Raw genomic sequence first — 21,409 nt, 5'->3', positions numbered from 1 at the left:
TTGTTGAAGAACCCAGAGCCCAGAGGTCTAACAAAAGGCAGCAAGTGTTGAAACAAGGTTAGCAACACGGCTTGAAGTCCTTTTTATTTTTCTTGGCAAACCCAAAGGACCTGTTAATGGAAATACCATTCTGTAAAATGTTTTTAGACTTAAAAACACTTGTAAGAGACAGTCTTGTCACAAAGTGACCAGAATGGGGAGGAATAGGATGAATTTACCATTTGAGGAATTAAGACATTTAGACTGAACAGTGTGGCAGCAACCTCCTTGGGAGACACCTGTGTTAAAAGTGAGGAGGACAACTTTAGTGTAGACCTGTGAATGGGTGTAGCAATTTATTAGAGCAAATACCCTTTCCTTTCATCAGTATTCAGTGACTAAACATGGGCTTTTACCTTAGCTTTGTCTATACCTGCTGTGGCCTGGACTACCTGACACCCTGGAAAGGTGTTTTGCTCTTCATTGTCTAATCAATTCAAGAGGTTAGGGAACAGAACAAAATTATCAGATAAAAAATGTCAAAACCAAGGATATATTTTCCCCCCTCATAAAATCAAGGTGTAGAACTTCTTGCTGCAGAAAACTGTGGAAGCTACAAGTATATAGCTGATTAATAAAAGAGATGAGACTATTTTAGATGAAACTAAATTCATCAGCTGTTATTAAAGACACACAGCCTGCAGTGCTGGAGGTCTACTGTAACAGACTCCAAACCCCAGCAAACCATAACTCTGAGAAGACAGGATTGTGTAAACCATGAAAGGACCACTGTTCATCTGTCCTCTTTTTCTGAGTATCTCCTGACAGCCACTGGCTGGTACCATGCAGTAGCTGGTGCCCTGTGCATCGTGCAGGAGGCACATGAAGTAAAAAGTTTTGCAGGGGAAGGAAGACCCAGTTATGCAACTGAGAACTATATTACATATGGACACACAAACTGCAAGATCCTGCTAGGATGTTTATTAACATTTGAGTGCTTAACTATGTCAACTTAAATCCTTTTGTGGTTTTTGTTATATAATTAAAATAGAAAGTGGTCTGTGCAAGTATACTTATTTCTGAACTAGGTAGCTAATAGAGACTACAGTCCAAATTTTGCTATACTTAATGGTATTCCTTCCATCCACTCATACTTTCCTCCCAATTCTGCCTTAAGATTCAGTCTGTCAATCAACTGCAGACATTTTTTTTATAGTCTAGATTATTTCCTAGCTTCCTTCAAAGAGCACCAAAAACTCTCCACACAGTACATAGTAGTTTATAGCTTTGAAGCACATAATTAGTCCTTGTTTTTCCAACAATTCAGGAATGAGTTTTACATCTTTTAGCCTATGTACACATAACAGGATCTGCTTCTGAAGTCTCTTTACTCTTGTCACTTCTATATGCAAAATACTTCAGAGCAATGCAAGTAATAAAAAGCCCAATTTTGCTGTAGAAGTAAGATGTTAATGGGAAACTTTGTTCTCTGCCCATCTCATTCTTATTTCCGCCCCCTACCCTCTCCCCCTCCCTCCTCCCCTTCCCTTTTGGTTGCTGTTTGCTCTACTTCAGGACCAGAACTCCAGCTGCTCTAAATCTAAACACTGCTCAGGACATATGGCAACAAACAGCAAAATGAGTTCCAGTGAGCACTGGTGGGCCACATCCTTCCTAGGTATTCACACAGGCCTTCAGCCAAAACAGTCATTTCAATGAAACCCTTGGGCTAAAATCTACAGAAGCGAGCAAAACCACTCAAAACAACTAGACAGGTTACTGCAGGTTGAAGAATACCATGTGTTTGGTCTGGTGTGCGGTATTGGCTCAACAGAGCGGAAGGAGGTCTCTCTAGAGACTTGCATAGCATAAAGCATCAGCAACACAACCATCTTCCATACATTTTTCTTCAACATGCCCAATCCTCGTCTGGGATTGTTAAGCTGCTTCACACTTCTGACAAGCAGCCACCAGAAGAGCAGCAGTGCCATTCAACTCCAAGTGTACAGAGGGGTTTCTGGTACTCCCAGCACTGAGCTGCAGCACATGTCAGAAAGGTTAAACACTTTCCTGGTGAAAGGCTTTTTGTAGTTTACTATCATCTAAATACACAATAAAATAAAAAGGCAACTGTGAGTTGTTGTCTGAACTCTTATTAGATTGTTCAGATCTTCTCAAGAGAATTTTCTCACGAAAATCCAGAAGGGCTAAGGGAAGCTGAAGGGAATTATCATTTAATACCCACAGCCTGTCTAGAAGACATTTGCTTGAAAGAGGCATTTTAAAAGATCAAACCACAAAGTAAAGGTCATATAGCGCTACAGAATGAGGCCTTCTGGCGTCTAGTATCAACCTCAGGGAGTACCTAGATTCTCCACATACATTTTAGCTGACCTACAAAGCTGTATCAATATTCCACTCTGTGATGCGTCACATCAGCTCTGTGGAAAGCAAGCAGGGGGACATCAAAACAGCACCAAGTGAGTGAGACCACCAGATCAGCCTCCAAGTGCCAAGTGGGGTCTGGCTCAAGCAGTGCAGGGGAAGCTGCTGCCCTCTTCTTCTCATACAAGTCAGAACAAACTTCCCAGAAAGGGACCAAACAATTTTTATTTTTCTTTTTAAACTAAATGCTTTTAATAGAAAACAAAATACAAAATAACTCTTTCCAGAAAGCAGAAATATTTAATCTCTCCAAATGACAAACTAGAACGTGCTTTTTCCGCAGATCCTTGTAAATGCTGATGATTTATCTCACAAAGTGTTCATGAAACCGGTATTGCAACATTTGAGAAAAATCCAACACTGGCAGAGCTGCCTCTGTGTACACACAATAATTTAGTAATACTATTTTTTTCCCATGTCACTTTGTGTGTCTCTTCTCATCCCCCTCTCCCTAGACTGCCAACTTCCATTTACGGAAATATTTCTGTGAGGTGCAGTGGTGGGTTGACATGCCCTGTTTCCATCAGGAGTCCTAACTTAGCCGCTTCTGTTCTATGGTGCCCTCCCCCCAGACAGGGCAAGTCGCTCATTACCCTAAAGCCACCAATCTGTCCCCACTGTCCTCCCATCCTCAAAACACAGTGCAACCAGAGTCAGAAAATTTCCTAATTAATGGAACATAAATACACATAATCACAGCTAGTACCAGGAACCAAACCCAAACAACAGTGCAGAGATGGGCCCCAACTGAGGTCAGATTTCCATCCCCTTACTAAAAAAGAACAAGGGTATTTTCTACTTATTTAGCCCAAAATATTCCAGAAGTGCTATAGGGAGCTGAAATATTTAGGACCACTATCACTGTAGGAAATATGCAATGTTCTTTTAATAAAAGGGTCTTAAAAATGCTGGTCCTCTGCAATACCAGGAAAACAAAAGCAAAACAAAACAAAAACCACTGAGCCAGTAGTTCTCCACACACTCAAGCCGAATTAACAGTAGGTAAGATGTGCCCATCAATCAATGAAGGATATCTAAGTGCAGGTCAGCAGCTTATCTGGTTGGCAGTTTCACTTATCTGGGCCAGGCTTTCAGTTTCCCCAAGCTACTGGATTTACTCCCCTTTTTCCCATTCCTACAAGTACAAAATTAGAATGTATATGTATTTTCATCACTCCTCCTTTTTTTCCTTATTCTGTTCAACAGTACAGGCATTTTTGTGACATCTTAAAGCATTTGCATCACTCTGAACATGCCTTTCAAGGGGGCAGAGGAAGAAAAGTGTTTCACAGTCAGTAATCTCAGCTTGCAATGGACTCTGGCATTCAAGACACCCACCCACTTCCCTAAGACAAAAAGCAAAATTAATGTTCCTGATTTTCTTGTGCAATTCCAGTCACTAGAAGAAGATTACAGGCCATAAACTGTACGCTCAGTACATTATTCATCTGTCCGGTATATACACCAACCAGTTCACTGGAAGACCCATCCGCAGGGGCGTTGCAGTAAGTGTTCCGAATGTCCCAGACCCGAACTGAATTGTCCATTGACGCTGAAGCAATTAAACTACTGTCAGGGCTAAAAGTAAGGCTGGTTATGTTGTCCGTGTGCCCCCTCAGTTCTTTGTAAAGAGTTCCTGATGCCAAGTCCCACAGCTTCAGCCGCTGGTCTTCACCTGCCGATGCCAGGTACTTCCCGTTGGGAGAAAATGCGAGCGCCAGCACAGGGCCCCGGTGGCCGGTGAAAAGCCGCACGGAGTTGCCCTGCTGAGTGCTCCACAGGCGCACGGTTTTGTCTGTGGAGCCCGTTGCTAAGTAGTTGGAATTGGGGTGGAACTTGACACAGTCCACGTCTGCCAAATGGCCTGCATATATTCGCAGCGGGTACGTCCGATCAAACGACCAGAGCCTTGCAGTGCGATCGTGGGAACCGCTGGCAAAATACAGGCTGCAGGGGCTAATATCCAAATCCCAGACAGGATAGGCATGTCCTTGGTACAACACAGTGTTTGTAAAACTTCCGAGGTCCCAGTATCTGATGGACATGTCCTCAGAACAAGATAAGAGTCCTGAACTGTCTGAAAGAAACCTCGTGCTATACACAGGTCCACAGTGTCCTCTCAGGATCTTCATTTCTGTGCCTGCATTGTCATCCTCTTCCTCCTGGTCATGAAGAAGAGAAAGAAACAAGGAAGGAAGCATGTTTATCCATTCAACAAATATAAGAATCTCCACAAGGAAAATGGGAGGTTGTTAATACAGAAGGACTTAGATTATTTACTTTAGATGTGGCACATTTTGCACAACTCTGAGACATAAACATTGCTGGTGCATTTGCTCTAAGTGAATACGGAAAGAAATGGTGAGATAAGACTTTCTATAAAGGTATTATCACTATTTTTGGTAGCCTTATGCTCAATCCAGAAGGCATCTTAACCTGAGACTGCAGGCAAAGAGGGGAAAAAATATTTAATGACATTTTTCCTTTTGCTAAAAAATATGCATAGCCCCTATCCACACTGTACTAAAAACACTTGGCTAAGATGTTGAAAACAGATCTTGGCATCTACTCTTTTCGTGTGGTCATTGTTGGAAGTGAATCTCACAGTAGAGGGAAACAATCACAGATGTCTAAAATAAAAGGCAGATGGAAAGACAAAGCGTATTTGACAAGCTGTCTGCTTAACATTCTTTCTTAACCCCACACATAAACACAAACACAGCAAGGCTCTAACATCTATTTCTCCCTGCAAGCTCCATCAGGATGCTTTCACATCCTCACCCTTCAAGAACAGCAACTGTACACAGCTTATTTAGGTCAATGTATCTATTTTGGCATAGGAGAAGATGAATATTCACAAAAATGATGGAACTGGAAACCTTTCAATCCTGTTATTCTCCAATTCAAGTACCAGGGCAGATAGTCAACAAGTAAAGACTTTTGTGTTTAAAGACTATTCAGCGAGCTGTGCTAAAGCAATCTCCCAATGGAAGGTAAGAGTCTCTAAAAGCCTACTCAGGTAGCAGCCCTTGACACTTGAAATACAGACTGCACAGATTTCAACAGATCTCAGAAGTGTCCTTGCCTGACAAGATGGGGTCTCACTGACAGTGCAAGATAACCCTGTCTTGGGGTGCACTTGTGTAGTAACTTGAGACCACCTTTCCTCAGGGCTGTCAGGCAGACACTCTTCCTCAGTACTGAATCAGTAACACCCATTCAGCACATCAAATTCAACACAACATCCTTTTGTTTGTGAGCAGCCCCTTTAACATTTATCATCTTGAACTGGCCCATTTCCTGCAGAAGGAGCACTTCCTGCCCGGAGAGGAAACCCAATTCCCCAGGGCTGCTGGACTGTTGCCAATCAGCAGAAGTCAGACCAGCAGAAGTTGGTGTGTTGAAAGCAGCTCTGTATCTTCCACCCCCCTGACCTCAGGACCCACAGACAGTTTGGCTTCAGACTTAGCAATAGCCCTGAAAGTGCTTCTCCTCCAGTAGTTTCAAATTCACGCTGGAGGTGAGCAAACTCTGACTTGGCTATCTCCTTGCCTTTCTCCATCTCAACAGCATGTTATGTGGTAGGCAGCCAGCCATATTTAGCAGTGCTGCGTCTCTTCAGAGTAGTCAGTGCCCATGGGAGCTTTATGATGCGGCTGGAAGCCAACTTCATCTCTGCTATGGAGGTGAGGCAGAGAGAAACTGCAGGCTCTGGCATGCAAAACCCCATTCTTATTCAAATTGCTTTTCTACCTCAGATAGAGCATGGCTTACTGGAATCCACAGCATCTCTAGGCTGTGTTACCACATTAAAGGGGAATGGCTGATACCTGCAGCATTTTATGCTATTTAATTATGACCGTAAGATTCCTGACAAGTTACCAGTGGAAGCCCCTTCAAGCTACCTGTATTGTATTACAGTTTCTGCAAATTTTGCAAGTCCAGGTAGTCAACTTCATGCATTCAAATACAAGCCTACATGGGCTGTCTGCAAGGACCTCCTCTGCCTTCCTTGTTTTACAGTACCAGCAGATTTGACAACGCCTTCTGCAGCATTGAAACCTACACTCCCATATGGTCACAGGGAGCAAATCTTATCTTCGACTTGTTTGACACCCATTTAGCACAACTGCATGCTCCTCTCATAGCTTACTGAAAACAGCGTATCTGTAATGCTTCTGAGTCACTACATTTTTCAGTTTCCTCCCTATCCAAGTTAGTCTGCTGACCAGATTAAGGAGGCAGCTGCAAGTGCAGCCACCAAGCCTCAAAAAGCAACAATGATAGTCTCAAAGAAAAACAAAACAAAGTCTCACATCTTTTTTTTTTTCTAACCAGTAACAGGTTTTCCTGGTTGTCATCATCTCTCTCATCCTGCAGTGCTCTTAAGATGTCAAAAGGGAAGATCTCTTTGCCTACAGTAGAGATTCCCTAGCAGGGAACGATGAGGAAGGATGGCTCTCTTTGCAGGACATTTCTTAGTGCTCCTTCCAGAATTCCCTCCCATCTGCCATCAAACAAGGTGTCAGCATCATCCTCACTCATTACCACTTGAAGGACCACTGCCACTTAAAAGCAGAACCTTAGAAGCAGAGCTAAATGGGGTCAATACTTAGTCTTCACAGGATTTAAAGGCTGGCACTATTGTGGCTTGGAACAGAGCACTATTTTCTGATGTTAATTTATGGAGTACCAGAGATGAGCATGGCAAAATTGCAGAGACAGACAATACATCCGTTTGTACAGCTACAGAACTCCATTTTTATACTGGACCCAAAGTAAGAGAGACTATAAAGTGGCATTTGTGAGACACTACTATAAAGAAAACAGAATTACTGTATCCCAAAATAGTAAGCCTCTCTTATTTGCAATAAGCAAGGCTACACTAGTGAAGTACACTGCAGCATCACACTGAGCAAAATTCACTAAAACTAGACCTAGAAGATGATTTTGACCTTAGTGACACAAAGGCTTCACATGGACTAGGAAAAAGAAGTTGTTCTAACACATTTTCTAAGTCTCAATCTCATATATATATATATATATATATATATATACACTCACACACCCCCTCACAAGAAGAATAAACTCAACAGAGTAGCTTTAGTGCCACCCTGAACAACAGCAACTGAAACTAGCATGATTTTAGACCTTTATAACTTCATAAAAAGAAGGATGTTTCCTTGCAGAAAATCAAAAACCAGGCTGAAGACTACTTATTTAATGCATTACTATTTAAATACATTATCCAAAACTAATTATGCAATACAGAAATCAACCAAATCAAATTTTAACATCCTCACAAGTTATTCTACAGAACTCACAGAAGTAATGTCAAAGCATATTAAGAATTTTTTGTTCTTTGTCAAAGTTTTTATCAGCTTTATCCCTGTGAATTGCTACTGATCAGACTGCAGTGACAGTCTGAAATACAGCCCCTGCTCACACTGAGCTGCAGCCCAGTCAAGGTAGTCTGTTTTGGTCTTGGTATCTTTGGCTTCCTCTCCCATGGCACCAAAGCAAGTGCTGGTCTGTTCCCACCTGCAACTCTGTGGGTATCTGTGTATTTCCACTTAGGGCTCCCAGATAAGTGAACTTATTTCCTTGTATTCAAGGGGCTTTCATTTGCATTTGGTAACCAACAGTGTGTTCAGACTGGTATTGGTATCCTCCTTCAACACTGAACTCCTGCTCAGGTCACTGTTTTGTCAGTGGTGGAAATTATTCAGGGCAATGAGGACTTTGATCTATGCTGGTTTTTGACCAGTTCTGGCTTTAGACCTGTGCACAAAAACTGCAGGGTACACAAAACATCAAATAGCCACCAAAGCCATTTGCATTCAAGATTCCATGGCTGTCTCCTAATACATGCACAACATGCAAGTCTATGACCACATGCCAGAGAAACTTAATAAACACACTCCTGATAACCTGGCAATATCTCACTTTTCCACAGTCCAGAACCAAAGAAGGTGACCTGCTGATTTACTAAACAAATTCTCCTCTGTTGCAGGTTACTGACATTGGGCTTCCATGATGGGCAGTACAGAGTCACATGCCCTATGAACTCATGCAGTTTATAATGAAATCAAGTCCATAGCTCCATTTTGGGCTAGTTTGACCCACTTACCTGCTCACTCTGCAAAAAGGGTTAACCTGGGAAGCAGTGAACATACTGCTGTGCTGTCTCACCTTGATGCCTGCCTCTTTTCTCAAGCTGTTTAACAAAGCAACCCCTAATCACAGATCCCTGAATACACCAAGCTCTCAGCACTCTTCCAAAATAAATAGAACCTTGCCACTAAGTATTTTTTAGAAGAAAAAATGATGTCTCTCCTGCTAAACAAGAACAAATCAGTTTGGGTTTTTTTAGGAGAAGAGTGATTAAACAATGAAAGAGTCACAAATTTTGATCTCTAACCAGATATAAGTTGCTACTTGGGCAGTTGGGTGGAGAGGGGAGGAAGGGCGTGACTAGAAAGCAAAAAAAAAAAAAAAAAAAAAAAAAAAAAAAAAAAACCAACCAAAAAAACCCCCAAGAAAAATAAAGGTCATGTAGAAGATGCCATCTAGCCTTGCATGTGAACTGAAGGTACACACATCCCTGTCCTTGTCTCCACCACTCCAGAGTAGAAAGCCTCTGAAATTTCTACACTTCAGATTCCTTAAGAGACATTTTGCATAATTTTTCCATAACTCTTTACCTCTGGTAAATGAAGGTGATGCCTGAAATACAGTTTTGCATGTAGGCATCTGATCAGACTTCTTTAGCTGTTTCCTTACTTTGTCTGTATTTTCCTCTTCCTGTGTCTCTGCCCTTCTCTCCATCTCCACCCTTATGCCTGGTTATTCTGAGCTACTTTCCTTCTAGTTTTCATTTGGCACTGCGTTTTACTGCCCGTATCTCCTTGTTTCATCTTTCCATCCCGAAGAAGGCTCCATGTTCCTCAGGGAAGGGAGCCTACTCTAGTCACCTGCCCTTACTGGGCTGCCTGTTCAAGGCATCTGGCATCTGTTCAAGGACAGCTGAAGGAGGGGGGACCAGCACCTAGGACTAACAAACTATGACCCGAGCACAAACTCATTGCACCTCAATGCAGCATTTACTACCACTGCAGGGAAGAACAAGGAGGAAAGCAGGTTATAAAATCTGACCATCAAGGCACACAGGTTGTCAAACAGCCTCACAGTTCCCCAAGACATTACTAGATCCTCAACAATTCATGTTCAAAACAGGCCAGCAGGAGGGGGAGAAAGGGAGAAAAAAAAGGGTATCCAGACCTCCTCATCCAGGATGTCACAAGCCAAACGGATGCGGGACACATCAACAAGGTGGGGCTCAGATTTCAATTTCCTGGAGCGCAGGCTCCACAGCTTCACACATGAATTATCGAACCCAGCAGCGAGCAGCTTGCTATTTGGTGAAATCTCTGCAGTGTTCAGCAACTGCTCCGTGTTATAGAAGGCATAGAAACAGATGGTGGTTAAGGAAGGGGGCCCGTCCTTGACACGTTTAATGCTGTCCTGCAGTAAATCCAGCGCTGCCTCATTCTGCAGAATGGAAGCCGGCATGTCGCTGGGCTCCAGGCCATTGCTCTCGTTGCGTGAAGAGCTCCCACCAGCATAGAGCTGGTAGTCAGTCCTCTTGGCAGGCTGCACATCCAGGTGAATGTGCAAGGTCAGGACTTTGCACAGGGCGTTGTTGTTGTCACTTTGGAGGTAGCGAAGAAGGTAGTTGTAGCTGTCCTCTTGAAGGCGAATGACGTACTTGTTGTCCAGAAAAGCCCGGAGCTTCAAGTTGGACAGGATATCTTGAATAGTCATGGTAGTCTGCAACTGTTCAATGATATCCTTCTGGCTGGCATTCTGCAAGAACATGCCATGGAAGCGGCTGTAAAAACTGTCCACTGTGCTTTTTAGGCCATTCTGGACCATGTTCAGATGGAGGTAGACGAAGAGGGGATATAGAAGAGGCATCACTTCATGGCTGTGCTGAGAATCTGAATCTATATAAAAAACAACAAAAAACTTGGAATGACTTCTCAATCCACTTTCTACTGGGAATAAAACAGAGCAAGGACAACTACTGAAAAAGCCTTGACAGCGACATGAGAGAGCAAGCAAAAGGAGACTTTTGTTGGCACATCTACATGAACCTCTTTGTCACCTTAAGGAGGTACAGTACGTATTGCAGACCTGAAGAGAGATTGCCACATCAGTGAGGTACCTTGCCAAAATAAAATACAGCGATTTCAAAACCATTTTTAGGTGTGGGACAGCTAATAATATACCACCTCATAAAATACATGGTAGTTGAATTCTCCCCACTTATTTCAAAAGAAAAAGTATGCCCTTTGTTTATTGTGATAAATGAACTTCAAAATTATTCATTATATCTAAAATAGTATTTAAGTGTTTTAAGTCAAAATTGTTTACCTAGCTTGTCTAGGCCTGAGCTGTAGTGGCTTTTTTTCTCTCAGCATCAGTAAAATGTGCGTGTGGTGCTTTGGATGGAACTGATTTGTCTTCAGGGGAAAGGAAGCTACAGTTTCCAAAATGTACTGCAATATGCTGTGCTCTTGTTTTATTATTTCTGTGCCTGCTCATGTACATGCTTTTCTCTCTCTGCCAAGGCAAATCCCAGCAGTAATTCCTAGTACACAGTGTAACAAACCCCGATTAGGCTGTGCTGTACCTTGCAGAGGCTGATCTGTGCAACAGCTCCACCCCTCCTTCCCCAGCTTCTCTGGGGCTGTTTGCCAGCTCCAGGGAACTGTGAGGAGTGGAGCCCTGCAGAATACCATGGCAACAAACAGGGCCACAATGAGTTATTACCAGAGGACCAAATGGTCCAAATTACTGGAAAACAAATGGGCACTGCTGATCCTCAAAATGCGAAAGGCATTGCTGCTTTTCAACATTCTCTTCCCTCCTGCCACTCATCAATGCATAGTCCCTTTTCTCCTTTTCCATTAGGTTATTTTTCCTTTGTGCTGAGCACTCTTCCAGACTTTCCCTAGTCCATACTGTGCCTCTCTCTCATTTCTACAGGAGTAACTACAGAGTATGTGTGGTGTGCAGTGTATACATACTTTTTGAATACTTAAGCATCACTCTCCTTCCTCTCCCACTGAAACTGGGCCAAAGCCAGTGAAAACAGTGGTCTGAATGTAGTAAAAGCTCTAAGCAGTCAGCAGGTCTCCTTTTTCTCCAGGTGCACTAGTCCAAAAATGCAACAAGAAGAAGAACCTCACTTTGCAGTAGGGGACAAAAGGAAGAGAAGGGAAGTTGGCAGAAACATGAACAAAGAAAAATGTTCCCTAGGAACATACGAAGATGTTACAGGGCTGGGTCCACCTAGCCTGAAGAATAAAGGGGGTATTCAACTGCTTGCATTCAGTACCCAGCAAGATATTAGACTGGAAAAGGAGCCAGCCTCCTCTCAGAGGTGCTCAGGCAAGCTGTTGCAAGGAAAATTCTCATTGAATTGCAGCAGGGTCCCAGAGATGCACAGCAATCTCCAGAGTCTTTGATTTTCCAAACCTGACTGGAAAAGGCTATAAGCAACCTGATCAAACACCAATCTTGCCCCACTTTGAGCAGGTGGTTGAACAAGAGACTAATTAGTGAAGTTACTCCTGTCCTGTGTAAATATGCTGTTGTCTAGAATATCTACAAAGGCCAAATGCTTGAGCAAGAAAAGACAGTCAGCCATCTACAAAATTCAAAGCTATTCAGCACACAGACAACAACCAAAAAAAGAAAAATTAAACATTTCTATTTTAACTGAAATCTCAAAACTAGAAATCAAAAGATTGTTAGAGACATGATTTTGCATTTTATTATATGGCCCTTTACTCACTGAAATAACAAAACCAAAACTCAGCTACTTCTTCCCTGCTTCCTGATATTTACCTGTCAGAAAATTGCGTAATCGTCCAAACTGTACTTCATATTGCTGTGGCTCTGCCAGGCAGGGAGCTGCAGACACAACGTTGGCACAACCAGACTCAGATTGGACTGTGAAATAGAAGAAGCAAAAATTACATGGGGATTTAAGGATTTCTACATGTGTGTCTGAAAACAAAGCTGCTCATAAAATCCAGAGTATGCAGCCACTCAGATGACATTTAATCTTTCAAACCATCCAGGTATAACGTATTCCAAAGCATCTAAATGTGGCATTAACCACCTAGACAGATCATGAATGAGAAAATACACTGAGAGCCAAAACCCATCCTAAAAATCTCAGCAACTCACCTGCTCCACCCAGAACTCATTTTGAAGTTTTCAAACGCAACCTTAAGTTCCCAAGAAATTCAGAGTAACACCATCACAGACCCCTTAAAAGTTTTACAACTGTGGTTTTACAACTTTACACTCAGAAAAGATAAAGAAAGCAATACACAACTTTCCCCAAAATATAGTTTCTTTTTCGGTGAGTCCTACCAACCATCATAAACAAATCTACAGTCACACTACTTCAGATTCTCGAATTTCTCATCCCAGTCACTATAATTTACAATAAATTATAATCATTATAATTTACTAAGTCTCACAGAGGTGGTGGAGAAAGCACTGAATCTCTAAGCAAACATTTAGCAGTTTTTCACTAAAATGTGCCCTTCTCCCTGAGGATTTTAGGTTAAGGGGTAGCTGGCAACTGACCACAAACCCAGTTGTTACAGTCTTCTCAGACTGTGTCAAACTGTTTTTCAGAACCAGACTCTGGTAAAAGTGGTTCTGAACTGTTTAGAAAGGGAATTGGCTTCTCCTTCTATGGCACCAAACCTTTGCTTTTCTGCTAATGGCCTGGAATCCGCAGGGGACTTTGTGCAACTTTTCAGACACGCATCAACATACCCCAAGCACGTGGAAATACAAGTGATTAGAAACACACATTCTGCTGTTCTAAATAGAGCACAAGAGGGCAAGGAGTTTCACTATTTTCCTTTCCTATTATTTTTTTTCAATTTGTAACTCTTGTCACCTCCAAACCCCCTATTTTTATTACTTTCACTTCAATTTATTTAAGTCTCCCTTGCCCTGCATCACTTTCCATCCTCTGCCTTTCTACTGCTGATTCACTGGGGGGGCTTTTGGCTCATGCAGAGAGGCACCAGTCTGACAGCCCTGGAAGTCTATAAACAACATTATCAAATGTTCACACGCTAAAGAGAGATAGGCCAGCCTCCAGCTCATCTCAATGCCTCTAATTAGAAAGAGATCAGCACATGGTACACAGGCAGCCTGTCACTACTTCTTCCCCCACTCCTCTCTCTCTCTGGTAAGACAAAGGTCTACCTTCCTTCAGCTTATGTAAATACAGGAGGTAAGTTTGGCAAGCTGAATTCAGCTTTTGAAACAGAGAGATGGGCTGTGCTCATCATCCCTTCTTGGGGAAAAAAAACCAAAACCAGATTCCAGCACCAATATGATATCATCTTAAATAAGTTTAGATATAAACAAATATAACTTGCTGAAAGGCACAGCTACACTGAGCTTTCTACAGCCTGGCTGCTTCAGAAACTCAGTAAGTTTCTCCAGTAAGAACTCCAGACTTATATACTGGTACTACTCAACAGCTGAAGTAAAAAGCTCTGCTATTTGGATGTAAAATTTAATATAATCAATATTCAGCATGAGAAAGTAAACTGCACATATACACATGTAGTAACTCAAGAATACTTAGTGACAGTTTCCAATGTCACCCATACAACTCATTGTAAAAGCAAAGAAATACAGAAATATGAGGGCCTGTCTCTTATGCTGTCACAGGATTACATGTAACAGTCAACTCTTCACAGAGATCTGGTGGCCTCATTTCTGCAGGAATGGGAATGGCTTGCCACCTTGCTCATGCTATGCAAGCACAACTCAGTGGCCTGGGCTTTGTGAAATGTTTCCTCCATGCCACAACTTTCTCTGTATAAGCAACTTAATTCCAAAGGTGTACTTCGTGCTTCAGAAAGTGGAGTATCATTTTTGTCCACCTGTCCTGAAACAGTCTGACTGGGCAACCATTATGGCCTATTCTTTCTGCAGTGATGCTAGAGCTCATTCCCGTCCAGGAAATGGTAAATGAACCCTACATACCAGACAGTTGTGACAAATTCTAATTCTTTGCCTTCCCAAAACTTACGAGAACTGCAAAGAGGATCAAGAAGTCAACTGATTCCAAAACAACAGTAAAATTTCATGCACATTTTCCATCCGGTAGAAATAAAACACTTGCTATATCCTTGTACATTAATAAACCTACCACAGTTTCTTTTCTACCTTCCCCAGTGGTCATAAGAACATCTACTAGAAATATCTGCTGCTTCATATCCAATAAGTGTGGCCAGCTATGCAACCTGATAGGAAATTCAAAGGAACTCGCTCCTAACTCAGGGATATGGACAGACCCTCTTGGTCTTGTGTTTTGGCTACCAGCAGAATTGCTTCCAGCTAACAAATGCGGGGCTGCTGTAAATGTTGTATAACAGCAACTGATTCCTCTTTTACGTGACTGTGATGATGTACAATTTGACATTATTTCAGATAGTTGTATGTCATATGTGCTAACAGTGCTATGGGCAGAATTAGAAGAACCTGTTCCTTAGTCAGTCATTCTGTCCTCAGATATTATTCTTTCACAAGGAAGCTCTGTGCTGTATTTTACTGCAGATGTAATCAGACAGCATCCTAGATAATCTCATCTGGGCTCCCTCTCCCAGAGAAAAGGTTGGACCAGATCATCTTCCAAGATCTGCTCCAAGTCTCCCATTCACACAGGCTAGCGAATTTAAAAGTCAAACAAAAGCACTGAACAGAAAAAACAAGGTGAGCTTTTCTAAGGAAAAAGCAAAAACATCTCCAGAAAAACATGCTGATAATTTTCCCCAAAATAAAGCTATGCAGGCTTTACAAGCTGCTCAGTTTTTATTCAGTTCACAAAACTGAGATGACTGCAGCAGAAAGTATTTTCAGCACCTGTTGTCAGATTAAGTAACAAGCTCGGGTTTGCTTTTCCAACACTCATTGATGGAACTGCAGCACGCTCATTGACAGCTCACTGCGAGCATGCTTGACAAGAAGTCGTAAGAAGCTGAACACATGAGAGCAGACCATTTTCAGTTCTAATGAAAACTGATGACTGAATTCTGAATCACCATCCACTAAACACGTGCACTGGCAAGAGGATACAGACTAATATGAAATTTAGTAATAACGTTTGATGGAAGATAGTAAAAAAGACAAAACCCAATCACACACTCATTCACACTCTTTACTGAAATATTTTTTTTCTGCATGAGGCCACATGCACGTGCAATGGCTTGTAACCCAGTCCATCTCCACTGCATAAGACACTTCGGTGACCTCCTCATACGGCTGGTATCACATGCTGAGCACATTCTGACCTTTCTACCCACTTCTCACATAAAATCTCCCATTGAAAAACAATTCAGTATTTTACTTTGGTTTCATTTTTTTACCATCTTCCCCAGTACTTTTTCAGGGATTGCAATAAACTTCTGATAGATAGGCTGAAAAAAGTGAGGAAATTAAAAGCACTAATAAGACATTAAGTTACTTCTAATAATGAAATATTGTCCAGTTTCCTCCAGGCCACTGAGGGAGTCCCCCTGGACATACACCCACAAGTCACTCATCTTTGGATTGTTAACTATGGTAAAATACTCTAAAGGTGGAAAAAGCGGTTCCTGCATCCAGTCTTATCTAGCCACAAACGCAGTTATACAGCTACTAATATTTTATCAAATCAAGTCGTATTACAAGTAACTAAGATCTCCACCATTCCACTTTGCCTGGGATACTGTCATAATCTAAGCAGTTTCATTAACAGAAAAAAAATTCTCCTTGCTTTTTTATCCAAAAGGTCAGCCCAGTATTTTCTATTACTTTTACAAGTGAATTTAATCTCTATAACGTCTGCATAACTTTCATCCTTCTAATACTTGTACACACTCAAGCAACAGCATAGTTTGTTAAAATAAAAGTAATAATTACAATGAAGACTGTCACAGACACAATATGGAAAGCAAGCAGTGTGGCAGGATTCAAACATCTCTAAGAAAGAAAAGAAAGTTTATTTCCCTGCATGCCTTGTCTCATCCACTGAAGGTTTTGGGTTTTTTCCCCCAAGTGACAGAGAAGGCTTTTCACAACTACAAAGCTGACTAGGCCAGAAAAAGACACAGCCTTAATTTCACATGATATAACTGCTGGAGCACAAAGGTACAACAGAATTCCTTCTACTTCCTTCCTCATCTAGGTTGTTCTCACCTCCATTCCAAAGCCCCACTACTCACCAGACTTCATGTTATTTGGGATAAAACATATGTATTTTCCACTACCCTGACATGGTGTTTCAGCCTGATGTTCCACTGAATGTCACCTTGTTACACTTTCACCCACATTTTCATTCTTCAAAAGTTCGTAATTCATGCCAACTTAACAGTGAGAGATTTATTTCAAAAGAAGAAACGTCCATATGTGCAGACAAATTCATATAGCTGCCAACATACATGCTTACAACTCTGCCAAGAAGCAGTCATGGAAAATACAACAGGATTACCTGTGAGATTAGCTGCCATCTCTTCAGCAGTCTGACACAGCCTCAGCCCTTGTTTTAGGGGACCTTCCGAGTCCACATACTGACGGCGCTTGAGGTAGCAGGACACTGCCATCTGAATCTGTTCTGTGCGTACGCGTTTCATGACCTCAAAAGAAAAGAAAGAGGTGATAAGGCTCTTACAGGGTAAGCTAAGATCAACTTACACTGCAGCTGCAATAATGCCAATAGAAATCAAACAGCTCCATATTTTTGTTGCTGAAGTATGAAACAGAACCTTCAGGGATTTGCCTCTCGGTGGTATGGCCTAACTAGACATTTTGTAGACCCCTGAAGATATTTTGCTGCCTAATTCTACTAATTTTTCAGAGGAATCAAAACTAGTTTTGAGGATTCTGGACTAAAAGTGCAATGGTGAGCTGAAGCATTTTTGTTAAGAACAGCTCATAAAAAGGGAATGTCTCTCCTCCTTGTCTTTTTACAGCAGCAGTTTGAGTAATCTTCAGTCATTTTCTGGTTCCTCTGCTTGACCAACCAACAAAATAAAACTCCAGAAGATTCAGTGGAATGAGAAATTAACATACAAAGAAGGAAATTTTGGAAACATAGTGCTTTATATAGCAAATCTATATGGGGAGTCCAAGAAGCAGTAGCTTATTGGCTGAACTCAAGGGCTAGAGCCAGACTTCTGGCACTTCACTCAGATAGGTCCCCAAGAAAAAAAGAAGGAAATTAAAAGCAGAGCCTTCTGTCTTTGTCACCTACCTCGATCTATCCAGGCTTCCCTCCTACAAAAGTTTGAAACAAAAATAATCCTTTGAAGGTTTTTTAATATACATTTAGGAAGCCATCCTCACAAATACCACTTGGTAGTACCTCAAAAACAGAATGAGCCCAAGGCTACCTTTTAGCTCCTGGCTTGTAATAGAGGAACCTCAGTAAGATGAATGCAATAGCTCCCTTGCTATTTGGAGAGTCACTGACTGCACCAACCCTTCACAATAGCCATCAATTTTACACAAAATTTAGATAACCTAAAAGCCTTTAAATAAAGCCACAGGGGTTTTTCTTCCTATAACAATACTAGGTAAAGCCTGCCTCGAGACAGTTCAACACCTTACAGCTCCACTACCAATGACATGAATGTTTCCTGAGTGTTAGTGCTTCCTGGTTTGAGCAGCTAAATCTAATGAAACACAACTTCTCAGAGAGACAAGGATGCTCTTCCTCCCCTTGTAAGAACCATTATTTCTACCGTAAGGACAGCTTTAAAAATATTGTAACAAATGAGTCTTTTCTAATACCCATGTACACTTTAGTGCTTATTCCACTTGTTAGAACAATAACCCTTCTGTGAAGTTAGGTACAAGTGGATGAGGATGCAAGGTTTCAGCAAGAGTTCACTTTCAACAGATATGTGGAACTGCAAACCCACATGCTTGGGTGAAACCTTAGAAAGATTCCCATTTGCTACCACAGGTTAAGTAACTTTTGAGGGTAGGGAAGGGGCATCAACAGGTGGGAGTTTTCAAAGCATTTCCAGATTTCAACCACACCTTTTTTCACTCCAAAAGCAAACTTCCTTTTCATCTTCCCTGCAATTAAAGAAATTATATCTAATACTTACACTGTCTCAAATGTAACACTTCTGCTGCACAAAACTGTAGGAAAAACAGAACTCTAATGAAGACAACAAAGAAGAGTGGACACAAGGATGGATCAGCAACTTAGCACCCTCCTAAAAACACTCTTAAGTAAGCTTCACAATGTACGGTTACCATTCTGCATTTCAGCCAGCAGCATGGACTCATGTGCAAGTGATTGCCCAGGTCCACAGGCATTTATGCGATCTTGCTCCCCTCTATATTCCCCCCTGCAGTCACAGTAGGGGATGTTACCAGCAGTATCTCAAGGAGATTTTTTTTCCCTGCTGCCAGGTAACACAACAGGAACTACCTTAAGGGAATACGTCTTCACCAAGAAACACCCATTGGCATCAGACACACTGTCACCCATACTCTAATTTCAGCTCTTTGCTTCTTCCTTCACTTTTGCCTTTATACTTAACACTCAGCATTACAAAGAATAGTGTCACCAAGGCAGGAAAAGCATTCACAAAAACTGCAAGAGCAAAACCAACATTCCTACAAATATTCTTTATTGAGCCCTTAATCAAAATTAGAGTATATCATAAAATAAACATAAGGATGGCCTGCCAAAATGCCTTCAGCTGGGTTCAAGCTAAGCCAATGCACAACAGGTCAATGATGCAGAATTTAAAGGTATAAAAGGACAAGCCTGCCGTTTTTAACTTTCAATCAATTTTAAGACTCTAGCTTTTATAACTGAAGATTAACTCCAAAAGATGAAACAAACCAGAAGCATATAGTTCCCTGTCCATGAAATGCATAAAGCTTGAAACAATTGTTCAGAAGTCCCAGCTGTTTGATTCTTCTCAAACAGCGAAAGAGAACAATAAATACTAATGCCATTAACTAATTTTACTGATAAGCAAAATACACAAGGAAAGAGAGAGGAAAGATCACGTTGTGAGTTTGCAGAGCTACAGTGCAGCATCTTCTGCAGTGCTGCAAACTGGAGTACTGAAAAAAGGTTAAAGTAATTTTTTTTTAAGGATCAAAGCCACTTAAAAAAAAAGACAGAGCAGAGGCTAATAACACATTGCAAGTTCCTCCTTCCTAGAAAAGCTAGAAATTAGTTATGAACTAAGCAATGGGCCAAGAAAATTAATTTCCCACCTATGCTACATTTCAGGTACAGGTTTAGGCAGATTCCACAGCCTTGAAATAATCCCAGTACAGACATACTAAAAAGAGCTTAAAAACTAGCACTGGAAACACTGCTTTTAAAGACTCTGTATTCTGGTTCTGACACTGGGAAAGCAGTCTCTTCCTTGCAACAGACTGAGGAAAGACCTGTGAGCATCAGAGAACTAAGAACAAGCAATCTTAAAAACCACCCAAACCAATAAAAGCATAAAACAGAAGCATCTTTTGAATATTCTCTAATAAGAACTCCATCTCAGGCCTCAGTTGTGGACAGCAAAAAACTAATCTTTTATCCTTTATCACTACAGGTGAAATTTGGGGCCTACCAACAATAATAGCTCCCAATTTTTAATTTTGTGACATTAGGATAATCTGAGATTTACAAGACTTCAGAAAAAACGAGATGAGGATAAACTGATATGAAGATAACCATGAACTCAGAGCCAAGGGATATCACATATGCAGCATCTGCAATTCACAAAAACAGGCAAGTAAACATGACAAGCTGACTTGGAGACCTAGAGAGCATGGTGGTGGTACAAAAATAGGAAAATAGGATAGCAGGAACTACGGAGAAGGCTTTTGCCTGAGCAGTGGCATTCACGTGAAGAGGCAGAGAGGGAACAGCTGTGATTTTAAAACAGCATGAATCCATTTGCATTTGGACCTAGATCTGGCTCACCATCCACGAATGACGCTTTGCCAATTCCACATTGTTTCCCCCCCGACCCCCCCGCCGCCCCAAGGCGGTGCCAAACAGTGCTTCACCGATGTCCTCTGCGGGACTTGCGGGACACGCTTTCCTCCAGCCCACTTCACACCACCTCGGCCCCAGCTCCACCACCCAGCCCTTCCGGGGCCGAACGGAGCCGCGGCACCAGGCTCTGCTCGCGTCTGGGCCCTGCCGGGGGTCACCGGGGCCGGGAGTCCTGCGGGGCCCCACGCCCGTCCCGCTGCTGCTCCGCGGGCCGAAGGGCGCTCGCTGAAGGGACGCGAAAGTGAAAGCCTTCTCCTGTCAATATTTGAAAAAAAAAAAAAAAAAAAGAAAGAAAAAAAAAAGAAAAAAAAAACAAAAAGAAAAGAAAAAGGAGGAAAAAAAGAAAAGGGAAGAGAGATGGCGCGATAAGGAGACGCTCATTAAACCCACGCACTTTCCAAGGGAAAGAAGGATATCACGAGCAGAGGCCGCTCCGCGACCTCCGGGCGCAGAGCACGCGCCTGGCCCCGTCCGCAGCCGGGGCTGCCCCAGGGCCGCGCCCGTGCCCGAGGCGCCCCCGCCGGCCTCCCGGGAGCCGCCGGCCGGGCCGGGCCTACGGGCCTCCGCCACGAGGCGGCCCGCGGAACGCCCAGGCCCCGCTCCCGCCGCCGGCCCCGCCCCCCGCGCCCCCCCGTGCGGGCCCCGGGCCGCGGCCCCGGGCCGGTTCCCACTCACTGAGCATCGCAGGCGGCGGGAGGCGGCGGGAGGCGGCGGGGACCAGCACGGCCGGGGGGCGCTGTCACTGCGCCCAGCGGCGCCGGAGCTGCCGGCGGGCGCGCCGCCGCTGCCGCCTCCCCTGCGGGCCGGTGCCGGTGGCGCGGCCGGTGCTGCCCGGGGCCCGGCGGGCGGCGGCGGCCGCTC

General features: G+C 42.8%; 1 protein-coding gene across 2 annotated transcripts; it reads right to left on the bottom strand.

Annotated features, from left to right (window-relative positions):
- Nucleotides 1-2,569: 2,569 nt before the first annotated feature.
- On the bottom strand, nucleotides 2,570-21,320 carry TAF5L (TATA-box binding protein associated factor 5 like). Of its 2 annotated transcripts, XM_039568882.1 has the most exons (6): nucleotides 21,224-21,309; nucleotides 20,560-20,803; nucleotides 17,006-17,150; nucleotides 12,340-12,444; nucleotides 9,706-10,430; nucleotides 2,570-4,586 (listed from the first exon to the last, which is right to left on the bottom strand). In XM_039568882.1, exons 3-6 carry the CDS (start codon nucleotides 17,145-17,147, stop codon nucleotides 3,789-3,791), a joined length of 1,770 nt encoding a protein of 589 aa, XP_039424816.1. In that variant the 5' UTR covers nucleotides 17,148-17,150; nucleotides 20,560-20,803; nucleotides 21,224-21,309; the 3' UTR covers nucleotides 2,570-3,788. The 2 variants fall into 2 exon arrangements, with proteins under 2 accessions (XP_039424816.1, XP_039424817.1); XM_039568883.1 differs by lacking the exon at nucleotides 20,560-20,803 and having other exon boundaries at nucleotides 21,224-21,320.
- Nucleotides 21,321-21,409: the final 89 nt, after the last annotated feature.

This window comes from Corvus cornix, chromosome 3, assembly GCF_000738735.6.
Source record: "Corvus cornix cornix isolate S_Up_H32 chromosome 3, ASM73873v5, whole genome shotgun sequence".
Lineage (NCBI taxonomy): Eukaryota > Metazoa > Chordata > Aves > Passeriformes > Corvidae > Corvus > Corvus cornix.
This window is presented reverse-complemented; position numbering and strand designations above follow the sequence as displayed.

What these genes read in the sequence shown, in the direction of transcription:
- TAF5L (XM_039568883.1), bottom strand. Translation starts at nt 17,147, where the DNA reads ATGAAACGCGTACGCACAGAACAGATTCAGATGGCAGTGTCCTGCTAC. An exon ending in GATGGCAGCTAATCTCACAG is followed by an intron (nt 12,445 to 17,005) that starts GTAATCCTGTTG and finishes TCTATTTCACAG; the next exon opens with TCCAATCTGAGTCTGGTTGT. An exon ending in ATTACGCAATTTTCTGACAG is followed by an intron (nt 10,431 to 12,339) that starts GTAAATATCAGG and finishes TTTTTTATATAG; the next exon opens with ATTCAGATTCTCAGCACAGC.